The sequence below is a fragment of the Rhinolophus sinicus genome, linkage group LG03 (assembly GCF_036562045.2).
Source record: "Rhinolophus sinicus isolate RSC01 linkage group LG03, ASM3656204v1, whole genome shotgun sequence".
In the NCBI taxonomy this organism is placed as follows: domain Eukaryota; kingdom Metazoa; phylum Chordata; class Mammalia; order Chiroptera; family Rhinolophidae; genus Rhinolophus; species Rhinolophus sinicus.
In genome coordinates, this window is record NC_133753.1 from 64,499,622 (window position 1) to 64,511,932 (window position 12,311).

Below are 12,311 nucleotides of genomic sequence, written 5' to 3' on the forward strand. Positions count from 1 at the left end.
AAACTGATTTAGCCTGAGAATCAGGAAAGATTTCTTTGAGGAAGTACATTTAAGTTGAAACCTGAAGGACTGGTTAGTAGTCAGATAAAGAGTTGGGTAGAGGGAAACATTCTAGGCGAATGTGTGCAGAGGCCCTTACACAGGAAAAAGCTTGATGTATTTGAGAAATAGAAAGAGAAGCCAAAGTAAAGCACTCAGAATTATATGGTCTTACATTAGTAAATAATTACAATAGAATGTATTGAGAAATGATTTTTTGAGACAAGTGATTCCAAAGCTGACTCTTGAAAGATAAATAGGAATTACTAAATAAAGAGGGATACAGGTTTATGATAAAGTATGATAAAATATTAATCGTAGAATCTAGGTGATTACTTTATGAGCATTCACTATAAATTTCTTTCTACTTTTCATGTTTGAAAAAATTTTTTAATAAAATGGTAGAAGAAAAAAGAATGAAGGACTAGCCATCGAGGCTTGACAGTTCATGTTTTGTTTAGGGAATAGTAAGCAATTCCAAATGGTGAGATACATGTATGAGAGTGGCAAGAAAGAGGGCTGGAAAGTAAACAGGGGTTAAAAATCATGAGTGTCAGCTTATTCGTGTTTGGATTTCAACCTGAAGACCACGGGATGCTAACTAGCACATATTCAACTGAGAATCATTTAAGATGTTCTCTCTTCATATGTCTAATAAAGTTCCTATTAAAGATATCACTGAAAATAGTGATCTAGAAAATATTTGCACTAAACCCTTACCTGAACTATTTCATTCCCATTTTTGAGGTCCTGAAGAGGGCTCCTTGGGGGTTTCAAAATCTAGAAGAGAATTATTCAAGAAAATATGGCATATTTATTATCAGTTTATTTCAAGTTATACCAAGAGTAGAAAGTTAGAGATGCTAAAATTCGTGTAAAAACCTCTAAACTCCTCAAATTCATATTGTACAGAGCTATATTTTGTGGCTTGTTTAAATATTTGGTATCTATTCCCTTCCCTCCATGCCCACCTTTCCTATTATTTTGCCAACTCTCATCCCATGTGGTCTGGATGAAGCTGCATCCCAACCTAGGGTAAAACATGTAGCCCTGGTCTAGAAAAATCTGCACATGATATTCTCTCAGCAATAGTGATTGGTTCAGGAATGAGGACTTGACCCATATCAAGATAATCAAGCCAAGATGATTTAATCCTGAGGATTTTTTTTTGTTTTTTGTTTTTAAGATTTTTACTTAAAAATATAGCTAACATAAAATATTATATTAGTTTCAGGGGTACACCATAGTTATTCAACATTTATACACCTAAAGAAGTGATCACCATAAGTCTAGCAACCCTCTGACACCATACCACACTATCACAATATTAGAGTTGTTTGGTTTTTTTATCTTGAAGAAATAAGACACTATTTTTCCTGTAGATTTGAACCTGAAAGTTGAGAGGGCTAGATATACTGTAGTAAGCACAGAGAGCCTGTCTAATAATGGAGATTACTCAGAGGAAGCAGTCAAGAGCAGAAAAAGTGAAAGGAAATCCTTGTACGGATGATATTACTAGAACCCCTGGTCACTAAGTCATGCCTAAAGTGATTCCTATCTTTGGATTTTTCAAGTTTGTAACCCAATAAATTCTGTGGTTAAATAAGTTTAAGTTGGATTTTTGTGTCTTGCTACAGTGTTTACACCAGTTTAAATATATTTTTAAATAGCTTTATAGAAGTACAATTTATATAGCATACAGTTCATGAAATTAATAAAATACAAATTTTAGTATATTTATAGAATTGTGTAACCAGTTTAAATATTTGAGTCTTTATCTAGAGAGCAATAGGGGGTGGAATGGTGATGCCACAGTAAAAATTACTGTGGTATAGAGTCATCATTCAAAAAAGGTTAACAATTAACATAAACAAGTGTTTCTTACTGAGGAATGTCGTCTTCTAACAGGTCTCTCTATATTGTCCCTGAAAGAGGAAAACAAATTTTATATACACATTGTTAAAAGACTGAATTTTCAAAAGCCATCATAGCATCCCTTACATGCTTTTAAATTGGTCATCACTTTCACTTAACACTCGGCATCACTTTCACTTAGCAAGATTTATATTATAACACTTTAAATTAAATATTTAGGAAGTCAGTGTTTTAAAATACATATTATACACAAGACTACCTCTCGAAACACAATCAGTACAACATAATTTAGCATATTTACAGAGGTACAATTAATAAATGGGCTATAAATCAAGAGATTCTAGCTCTGGTTTTACTACTGTGTGATTTTTAGACAAGGTTTTGAAAATTCCAAATACCTATGGAGTATAAACACATAATTTAGTAAGTAAAAAAAAAAAAAATAGGTGAGGTAGAGACTATAATGAAGAGTTCCTGCCTGGCCTAAAGGTCATAGCCATTACTCAGGCTAGTTGTTGTCAAGCAAGAATATAACCCAATGTTGCCACAGCTGATTTTTCAAGAGAAGCTGCAAATCTAAGTTTTATATGAAATCTTGAGATTTTGAAATTTAGCAACTAACTAAACATTAAAAAACATTGTCTAGGAAAAGAAATTATGTCTCTGACTGTAAACGGGCCACCAGTTTGTGATACCAACATTAGACAAATCATTTCATTTCTTTGGGCCTCAATTTTCTCATCCTTAAATTGCAGAGATGGGAGGTGGTCTCTAAAGTTTCTCACAGTTTTGACTCTAGATGAGTTTATATTAAGCTGTGGCAAGAAGGGCTAAGACTTTGTAACATTTTACTTCTTTTCTCTAGAAGAGAATGGAAACATTTCAGAAGTTATCAATAGATCTTAGTTGAAAAATTATCCTTCTCTGATAAAGAGTTTAACATTTTTAGCTGCATTGCATGAACTTACTTTTCTTCAGTAATCTCTGAAGACATCCCATCCATTTTTGAAGAAAACCTTTTCTGTAACAAACACAGTATTAGAAAAGGTGAGAAAAAAGGAAGAGAAACTACAATCTGAAGAGATTAAGAGCAGAGTTGTGATTTCAGTATTACTTTCTGGGGGAAGACAAGAGAAAAAAAGGAAGGAAAAGGTACCCTATGGGGCTATAAGACATGAAAAATTTTGAGTTTAGCTACGCACTGTTATAATCAAAACACCTGGAAAATCCTCATATTTAAAATAAAATCAGTGACTAACTGAATGGGATGATACGAACTTTAGGGGTTAAAATAAAAGTTTGCCCTAGTTTATAAGAAGAGTTTATGGATTACATAATAATAATTCAATCCCAAAATGAAGTCAATTAAGTATCAAAATACAGTGGATTTGCATAACATGTATATTTATCTAATGAAAATTCAACTATAAGTACTCAAATATTTTAAGATACAAAAATAACATTTTAAACAGTGCAGCTAATTACACTTACAATTCCACTCAATGAGTGTTTGTCTTGGAAAAAATGTGAAAGAGGCATAACCTAATGTTTCTTTGACTGGTCTTAATTCCTACCTACCCATAACTGTACTGAGTTTTACTTTATGCCTTAACTTTAGACCCTTAACCCTGGGTAAGAAAAAAATCCCATTTCAATAAAAAAAGATTTCAAAAAAAGAACATTTAGAGATTTGACTCAACAATATCAGCATGTCTACCACAACACTAAATTAGTACCGTATTCTTAAACTGTTAGAATCAATGTGATTTTTACCAATAACTGAAAAACAAAAAACAAACAAAAAACACACACCCAGATATCTTATTTTACATGCTTTCATCATACATAACAAAAGGTAAATTAAGGAATGATTCTTTATAATGAACCTGAAATTCAAAGTGAAATAAAAGTCTGCTTATTTTTTAGTATCAATTTATTCAACTAGCTACCAATATAGACAGGATGACAGGCATCTTCTAGGATTTGATCTCTAACCCTCTTCCTTTTGTCCTCCATCATTTTCTCAGTCTGCTTTTCCATTCTTCTGGTTTCACTTACCTCCTGTTCACAGGTAACACCCATATCTACTTAAAATCATATTTTAAAATTTTAGCTTTTGCATACAGTATAAGAAGTTGATGTTACAAGACTGGTTTTTTAAAACAGCGTCAATTTCCTCCTTCACAAAAGCAACCACTTACACTACTTTAAACTAATTATTTTGTATTTAAAGAAAGCTCTTTCCTTGTAACCACCTCCATCTCACATACACAAACATCCAGCCCTTCCACCCAGCTAAATACTGTACAATAAAAGATTACACGACAATTTTACTACTATAAATATAAAAATCCTAAATAAATAGCAAAAGGAGCCAGCAATTTGTAAAAAGGATATATATCATAGTTATGTTGCTTTTATTCCAGAAATGCAAAATTGGTTTATTAGAAAACTAATTTTACAATTTATCATACTAACGGATTAAAAGGGAAAAATCATATGATCATCTCAACAGGTTTTTTTTAAAAAATGTGATGAACTTTAACATCCTTTCACGTTTTTAAAAAAAAGACAAACTTAGCAAACTACAAATAGAAAGTAAATTCCTTAATCTAACAAATAGTATGGATTTAAAAAACAATAGCAAACATCAACTTAATCGTGAAACTTTGAAAACTTTCCCTGAGATCAAACAAGTATGATAGCTATTTCCACTTCTATCCAATCCATCATCAACTCTTAGTAGTTCTATTTCCACTATATATCCCAAATCCATTCACTTCTATCTTCAGTGCTACACCATAGGTCAAGCTACCCTTCTCTCTCACGTAGAATACTGCAATACCTGCCTCACTGGCCTCCCTGCTTTCACTTATCTCCTCTATAGTCCTTCCTCAACATACTAGGCACTTATTTTCTGAAACATAAATCACATTTAAGACAGTCCCGTTTCAGTGTAAACTCTTCACCAGGACCTACAAAGCTCGACAAGCTTTGGTCCCTGTTTGCCTCTCAGACTTCAGACTTCATCTCATACCACTGTCTTCTTCATTCACTACGCTAGCCACACTAGCATTTCTATTCCTGCACACACAATGCTTTCCTGAGTCACTGCATTTATATTTGATATTCTCTCTTGGCAAGAAAGGCAAGAAAAGCAGTCTTTGTAGCACTGTGTATGTCTCTTTTGTAACATTTCTGCACTGTAATTTAAGTCTGTTATGTAAATTAATTATTCCTGTTATGTCCCAAACTACCCTTGCCCCAACAGTAAACTCTACGAGAACAGGGCTGGTGTTTCTTATGTTCACTGTTATATTCTGAGAACCTAGCACAACGCTTTGTAAAGCTCAAAAACATTTGCTGAATCAGTAATTAAGAAATTCTTTAAAGTTACCTTTATGATCATTTCCACATATGGGAATATTTTCAAATTCAGTGACATATTCAAAATTCACAGATAAAGATATTAAATATTATCAAATTAGGACCACCTATACACCTTCACTGTTAGAAAGTCATTGAGAATCATTCCTGTCTAACCTACAGACGAGTTGACACTTAATTGATGAGGTTTAAAAATTATTAAAGTCTCCTTTTTAAAAATATTCTATTTATTACATAACGTAAGTTCCACCTTCAACAGAAATAGGAGACTCCAGATCCCCAATGTTAAGCCTCATTTATAAAATGCTGTTGTGGTTGAACTCTTGATCTCTGCCACACTAGTTGATTATTGATTGGTTCCAAAACTGCACCTGGAACCCAGGGGTGCTACAGCATACTCCCAGAGGTGTCCTGGGATATTTTAAATGTTGAGAGAAACAGCAATTTTCAATATCTCTCAGGTACTGTGTGAACTACTAGCTCAAAATAGTACCCATTCACATCACATTAGTGTTAATAACATACTATTGCAAAGCTGGATCTTTGGCAGATGATATAAAGCTGTTACTTTAATCAGTGTGGTACAGGAAATGAGGGCGGCAGAGTCCAATCTGATTCCAAGATTTGAGAAGTTGTGCAGTGTTCAACAGGCACGCATATCCAATTAGTAAATAATTGTGATTGTTAATAAAGATATTATCTTTTCCTTCAATTTATGCATAGTATCTTTTTTCAAATGGCTACTATGTGGTCAGGACATAAATTTATGTAACAACTTTTTAAGTGGTTTGGACCTAACTACTTCATAAATGGAACTGTTAGGTATTTCTTTTGACCTAAGGGCACCATGAGCCAAGAAAGTTTTGGGAACTACTTATTAGTCTAAATAACCCAGAGGTCTGCAAGCTATGGCTACTGGGCCAAATGGGCCCTTAATAGTGGTTGTTTCTTACATTTTGAATGGGTTGTAGAAAACAAAACAAAAAACAAATAAAAAAGAATGTGACAGAGACCATGCCAGTGACCATTTGGCTGAAAAGCCTGAAATATTTACTTTTTGGGTCTTTGTTCACTCCTGCAGGCTGTAGACCTGTGCTGTACAATACAGTAGCTATTTAAATGTAAATTAATTAAAATAAGACAAAATTTAAAATTCAGTTTTTCAGCCACAATAGCCACATTTCAGGGGCTCAACAGTCACATGTGACTAATGGGCGCCGAGTTGGACAGTGCATGTATAAAACATAACCACTATCACTGAAAGTTTTATTGGATAGCCATCCTATCAATAGTTAGAGAATCTTCTCCAGTCTCTTATTTAGCATCAAACATCATTAATACTAACACTCCAAACATTTTTACTCAGTTTTCATCCATTTATCATCTTGTAAACATTTCCAGTCATCCACTTAGTCAGGAAGAATACTGCTTTGAACTTAACCTTTTTTTAAAAAAAATTTATTGGGGTGACAATTGTTAGTAAAATTACATAGATGTCAGGTGTACAATTCTGTATTACATCATCTATAAATCCCATTGTGTGTTCACCACCCAGAGTCAGTTCTCCTTCTGAACTTAACCTTTAATTAGCAAAATCTTCGGATACATTAAGCTTATCTCCGTAAATCATTCTTGCCTTCAACGCCTCAAACGCCACTTTCTCCACGAAGCCTCCTTTGGTCTCCATTGTTAAAGGTACCAAATAAGCTCTCCCTTCTGCGTGTTCCCATACCACTTTAGAATGTCCTATAATCCTGCACATTGTCTCGTATTATAGTTGCGTATATTAATTATTTCCCTTTCTAGACTGCAAGCTCTTTTAGAGTAGGGACTCTGCATCATCCGCTCCCAGCCCTAGCGCAAGAAGGAACGCAATAAATAGCTGAGCAATTCGATTGATCCAATTCAGTTGAAGTGAAAACGTCAATCTTAATATCTAGAGTAAGTTCTGCTTTAGTCTTCTGTCACATCTCTATAAATGTACCTTTAAAATTCCAATCGGCAATTAAAAAACTTTGTTTTCTTAAACTCCAGCATTGAGATAAACAGCAAGAAAAGGGGTTTTAACTCTGAGCTAATGACGGGCAAAGGAAGATTTTTAAAAACTTATTTGTGGCGTTCTCATACTGCCTTCTTTACTCACGTTATTACATCTGCAGTAACAGCACTGCAAGACACTGCAAATAAACCACGACAAGCCGAGAGTTTAAACTCACTTATTGGTGCTGTCACTTCATTTACAGCTAAGAAAAGATTGAGTCAGAAATACAAACAGCCGAGAGTTCCCTAGGAAAAAGCGGCAAGGATGCGAGAAGAGTCCGGGAGCCAGGACAGAAGGAGGGCGGGGCGCCGCGGCCCCGGACGCCGAGAGCTACGGCTCAGCGAGTCGAGCCCGCCCGAGGGGCCCAGGTGTGGATGGAACGTGCTACGGTGAGGGAAGGAGCATAGTGTGCTGGCCCAGGTGAGGAAAGAGAGCCCCACGCACCCAGGGAGAAGCTTCTACCCTGGGCCCAGCGCTTTCGGGGGCTGCCTGACTGAGGGAGCATCCCCCACCTTTCCATCGCTGGACGTTTAGAGTGCTCAGACAACACCTAAAGCCTCCCCCCGCCCAGGAGCCCAGAACGAAAGGGTCATTGTCTTTACCCTCCGCGCCCTTCTGCTTGATAAACTCTCCTCAGACTTGTTTGGGGTCCGCGCTCCGCAGAGAGGAAGCTCGCCGCCGCTCTCGACGTCACCTCACAGCTCCCAGACTGCCTCCGCGCAGTATTCAAATCTAACCGCCTAGATGATGCGCACGCGCAAAGTCACTCTCTGCGTCGGCCCCGCCCCTAAGAAGCCAGACCACCCCTATTGCTAAGGCTCCTGTAATCAAACTTCCTTTCCAGCGTGTAGGCCAATTTCAGTTTCTTCAAGGTTTCTCATTTTCTACAGAATTTTCTTTGTTTCCCCCATTGCATCTCCCTCATAATATGGGAGCGGCCATCTTCTCTTGATTACTTGCTATAAAAACGATCGGCTCTTTGCTTCCGTACAAAATGGCGGCGTCCATAATATTGCGTCACATCCCCCTAGTATTACTCCCTATAGCTACCAGGAAGGGGTAGGCTTTTGGGACGAGGTGGCCGAGTGGTTAAGGCGATGGACTGCTAATCCATTGTGCTCTGCACGCGTGGGTTCGAATCCCATCCTCGTCGAAGGTGACTTTTGCTTCGATTATGTGTAAATTTATTTGCAAAGTGGAAATAGCTTAAGTATGATTTACTAGTCAATTTATTCTAGCACCATCAATCTCATCTGAGATATTTAAAAGGCGGGCGGCTTTTGGAGTATTCTGACCTGACAGATAAAGAAAGGAGCGTTTTCTGGGCATCAACAGATTTAATTTCTTTTTATATAAAGTGAACAATACATAAAATTCTAGTATTATTACTATTCCCATATATTTCAATGCTGATCTGCTCCACATTAATTAACCTAGCTCCTGATTGAGGGGCTTCAATTATTGTGGAATTTTACCCCAGAGTTTTTAATAATTGTCCTTGCTATAAAATATCAGGTTTCACTTTAGAAGCTACCGCGAGACAGTGTTCCGGATTTTCTTCCAGTCCCCAGCAGGCTGCAGGTGCTCAAGAATAAAATACAGTGGGAAACTAAAAAGATGTTGACAACATGTGGAACCTTGGTTGTACGTTATCCAGAAGCCAGAGACTAAAAACCTGAAATGTGGCTACCTTCCCAGAGAAGTCCTTTCTCGGATTTAAGCGGAGAGGGAGGCATAGAAGCAGAAAACAGAAATTCCAATCTTGAAAGGTCATCAGGCAAATGCATTCGACTCACATTTAACAACCTTTATTTATCCAGTATTTAGCTACAGGCACCACAATGAATTACATCACTCACCATAACCCTGTGATCACGATAGATATTTTTATTACTCCATTTTACAGATGAGGACACTGGAAGATAAACTTGCCCAAGGTTAGACAGCTTATATAATTGCAAAAAGGGCAGTGTAACCCAAGTCTATGGAACGCTGGTGGCTCTTAACCACCATCTTATACCGTGCTGGAGATTAGTACAAAGGGCTCATCAGTCCCTTGCGGAAATAAATGGTTTACACATTCTCTCTGCACCGCATGGTACCCTGAAACCTGGCACGTGGCAGGTGCTTCAGCAAGGTTTGGGACACTGAGAGTGGAAGGCAGTAGCATCTGCTCAGCCAGCTCCCCTGGCTCCTTCCTCTTAAATCCAAGAACATTGATTTTGGGAATATTGATACTTCTTGGGCTGAGGGTCACCCTAGCATCTGTTTTCAGCCCTGCTTTCTAATCCATTCACCATCCTGCTGCTGGGGAGGGTTTCTGTCTGAATTCCACACACTCCCAAAAGACCATGGATAAAATTCAATTGGTTATTTGGGGAAAAAAATTGCATCTTTATTTTCATTAATCTCGAATTGAAAGTGCTTCCTTCAATAAAGGTAAACAACAAAGTACCGTAATATTAACCTTATCTGTGATTTTGTCACCAATAGAAATCATGGATATTTTGTATCTCATTACTGTTATTGCTTTATGCTCATCACTAGTTCAAAATAATGGTAGTTATTGGTAGACCTGCCCATTACATCTTGTAATGTTATGCATCCATAAAGAAGTACATGCATTATTATATCAAACATTTAAAAATATTTTGATAACTGTATTCTAACATAATTGGTTGCCTTTGTGGTCCAACAAATTTAATTTTATGCATTTTAAAACAATATTCTGAGAAGGGACCCATAGGCTTTACCCGCCTGCCAAAGGGGTCTATGTCACAAAAAAGTTAAGAGCCCCTGAGGGACTTTTATAAAGCACCCTCAAGACACTGATCATAAGCTTTCCTTGGACTAGGTCTTGCTCTCTCCCCCAAGACCTTTGCAGATGCTGTCCCTACGCCTCTCCCTGGAACAGGCACCCATTCCCCCAAACCTCTTTCCCATCTACCCCTGCCTGGCTGGCTCCTGCTCCTCCTTCAGCTCTCAGCTCATACGTCATCCCCATCAACAGGCCCGCCCCCAGCCCTGCAACCTGCAGCTCCTTAGATTTCTTTCAACTAGTCCCTGTGTTCTCTCTCGCTTTAGGAGCTTTGCAGCCCTCCTAGATGCTCCTGTAGCTCCCTGGGTGTCCCCCAGCACTTGCCAGACAGTATTTAAATTGCCCATGAGTGCTGCAACCTCTCTAAAGACTAGTAAGGCTGCATCCTTTTTCTGAGTTTTGCCTGCTTCTTGCAGTGATGACTTCCTATGGAAAATTAATAAGGTCTATCAATGTGTCCAGTCTACAAATAAAATTGAGTGGATTCTCTTCTCAAAGGAAAATCTTCAGCAATAGAAGTTCTGAAAATACACAAAGCACTAGAAGTGTCTAGAGAAAAAATAGGAGATTTTGAGTGGAGGCTCACTTTTTAATTCCTCAGTTCTGTACCTGTTTGCATGCTTAGTTCATTTGTGGTTTCTTTCATATGAAATTGCAGTAAGACTTGCTAAGACAGTCTATTTTTTGCACATCTATGATCTCTTGATCGATTTGTGTGAGAATTGTTTTAACCTTTTTCTAAGAGAAAGATCAATGAAATGCCAGATTATTTAAAAACCCGGGGGTGGGGAGGAGGGAAATACTTGGATTAGTTATCTAACTTATTAGACCAATTCATGGATGGTGTAGTTGCCTCTGTACAGTGTACACCTGAAGCTGAATAATAATGAATGTCAACTACAATTTTATATATATATATATATATATATATATATATTTACAAGAAGCGGAGTACAGCATAAGGAATGGAGACAGTGGAAACGTAACAGCTGTATACAATGTCAGAGGGGTAGTAGATTGGGGAGGGGGTTATCACTTTGTGAGGGGTATAAATACCTATTACATTGTTTTGTACACCTGAAGCTAATAAGAAAATAAGGAAAAAAGAGAAATTTAGTAATTAAGGCAGTAAAAGAGTTAGAGATGCCATCTACTGGAGCAGCTGCAAGTGCAAGGACAACATAGTTCTGCCTGAATGGCTGCTACGTTTGGAAAGATCCCCATTACTCCGTGAAATCTGTCAACAAACCACAGCTCAAGGAAACCATTCTCCACCAATACCAGGGTTCCTCTTCATAAGTCCTACCCTGAACTACTGCAGGACCCTACAAATTCTAGAAGGCCATGCGAGAAAGAACCATTGCACAGTCAAATGTGGTATCAAGCTATTCCAGCTCGCTTACAGCTTAAGTGCCAGGGAATAGTTTTTCATTCTCCAAGTTCAGCTTCGGGAAGACCCATTTTGTCTGGAGATGAGGTGCTCAGGGAAGAACTGTCCAGTACTTAGTTGGTGATGGTTTGCAGCGGTGCTTATGTGACAGCAGCTCTTACATAAAATAGCTCTGAATGAAGAATTGAAATCAATGAACACTTGTTGGTTTGCCTACAGTTTGTTTCTTAACTCTTGCAAGAAAAACCCAGAACCCAGGCTGCAAGATTTGCAAACATTGATTTTGAGAGGCAGGCAACAACAGAAGTGACTTCTGTGTCTCACCATTCGGTAGTGTGTTCCCACTGAAGAACCATCTCTGGGAAGACAGTCATGACAAGGCCTGGGGATGTTCAAGAATGAACCCAGGCATTCTTCTCTGAGTGTGCAAGGCCAACAAGAAACACTTTTCTTGGCTCAAATCATTCCCTGAGCTGTATTAGCTGAGCTGTAATAGCTGAAAACAGCCTATTAGGTTGATGCAACAGTAATTGTGGTTTAACAGGTTAAAAATAATTGCAAAAACCACAATTACTTTTGCACCAACCCAATATGACAGTTTTTGGGAGTGTACTGAGCTGAAAATGAAATGAGTTTTTCATATTGAAGATCAGTAGAGCAAAAACGAAAATCTAGTTTATAGTAAACTTACTTAGGAAAGACAAAGTGAATAAACACCAACAGGCTAGGGGAAATGGGGAATAATATTTGTGATATCCCCA

General features: G+C 37.6%; 1 protein-coding gene and 1 non-coding gene across 2 annotated transcripts in view; one reads left to right on the plus strand and one right to left on the minus strand.

Moving 5' to 3' along the window:
• Positions 1-8,267, minus strand: part of KNL1 (kinetochore scaffold 1) — a 51,690-nt gene extending 43,423 nt beyond the window's left edge. Inside the window, exons 1-4 of the mRNA XM_019725479.2 lie at positions 7,945-8,267; positions 2,883-2,935; positions 1,925-1,964; positions 760-819 (exon numbers count right to left, since the gene is read on the minus strand). Of these exons, the coding sequence (XP_019581038.2) occupies positions 760-819; positions 1,925-1,964; positions 2,883-2,917 (135 nt within the window). The 5' untranslated portion in view covers positions 2,918-2,935; positions 7,945-8,267. The remainder of the gene's footprint in view (positions 1-759; positions 820-1,924; positions 1,965-2,882; positions 2,936-7,944) is intronic.
• A 146-nt stretch (positions 8,268-8,413) lies between these two features.
• Positions 8,414-8,495, plus strand: TRNAS-GCU (transfer RNA serine (anticodon GCU)). The gene has a single exon. It is a non-coding gene; the product is annotated as a tRNA-Ser (tRNA).
• The last annotated feature ends 3,816 nt before the right edge of the window (positions 8,496-12,311 follow it).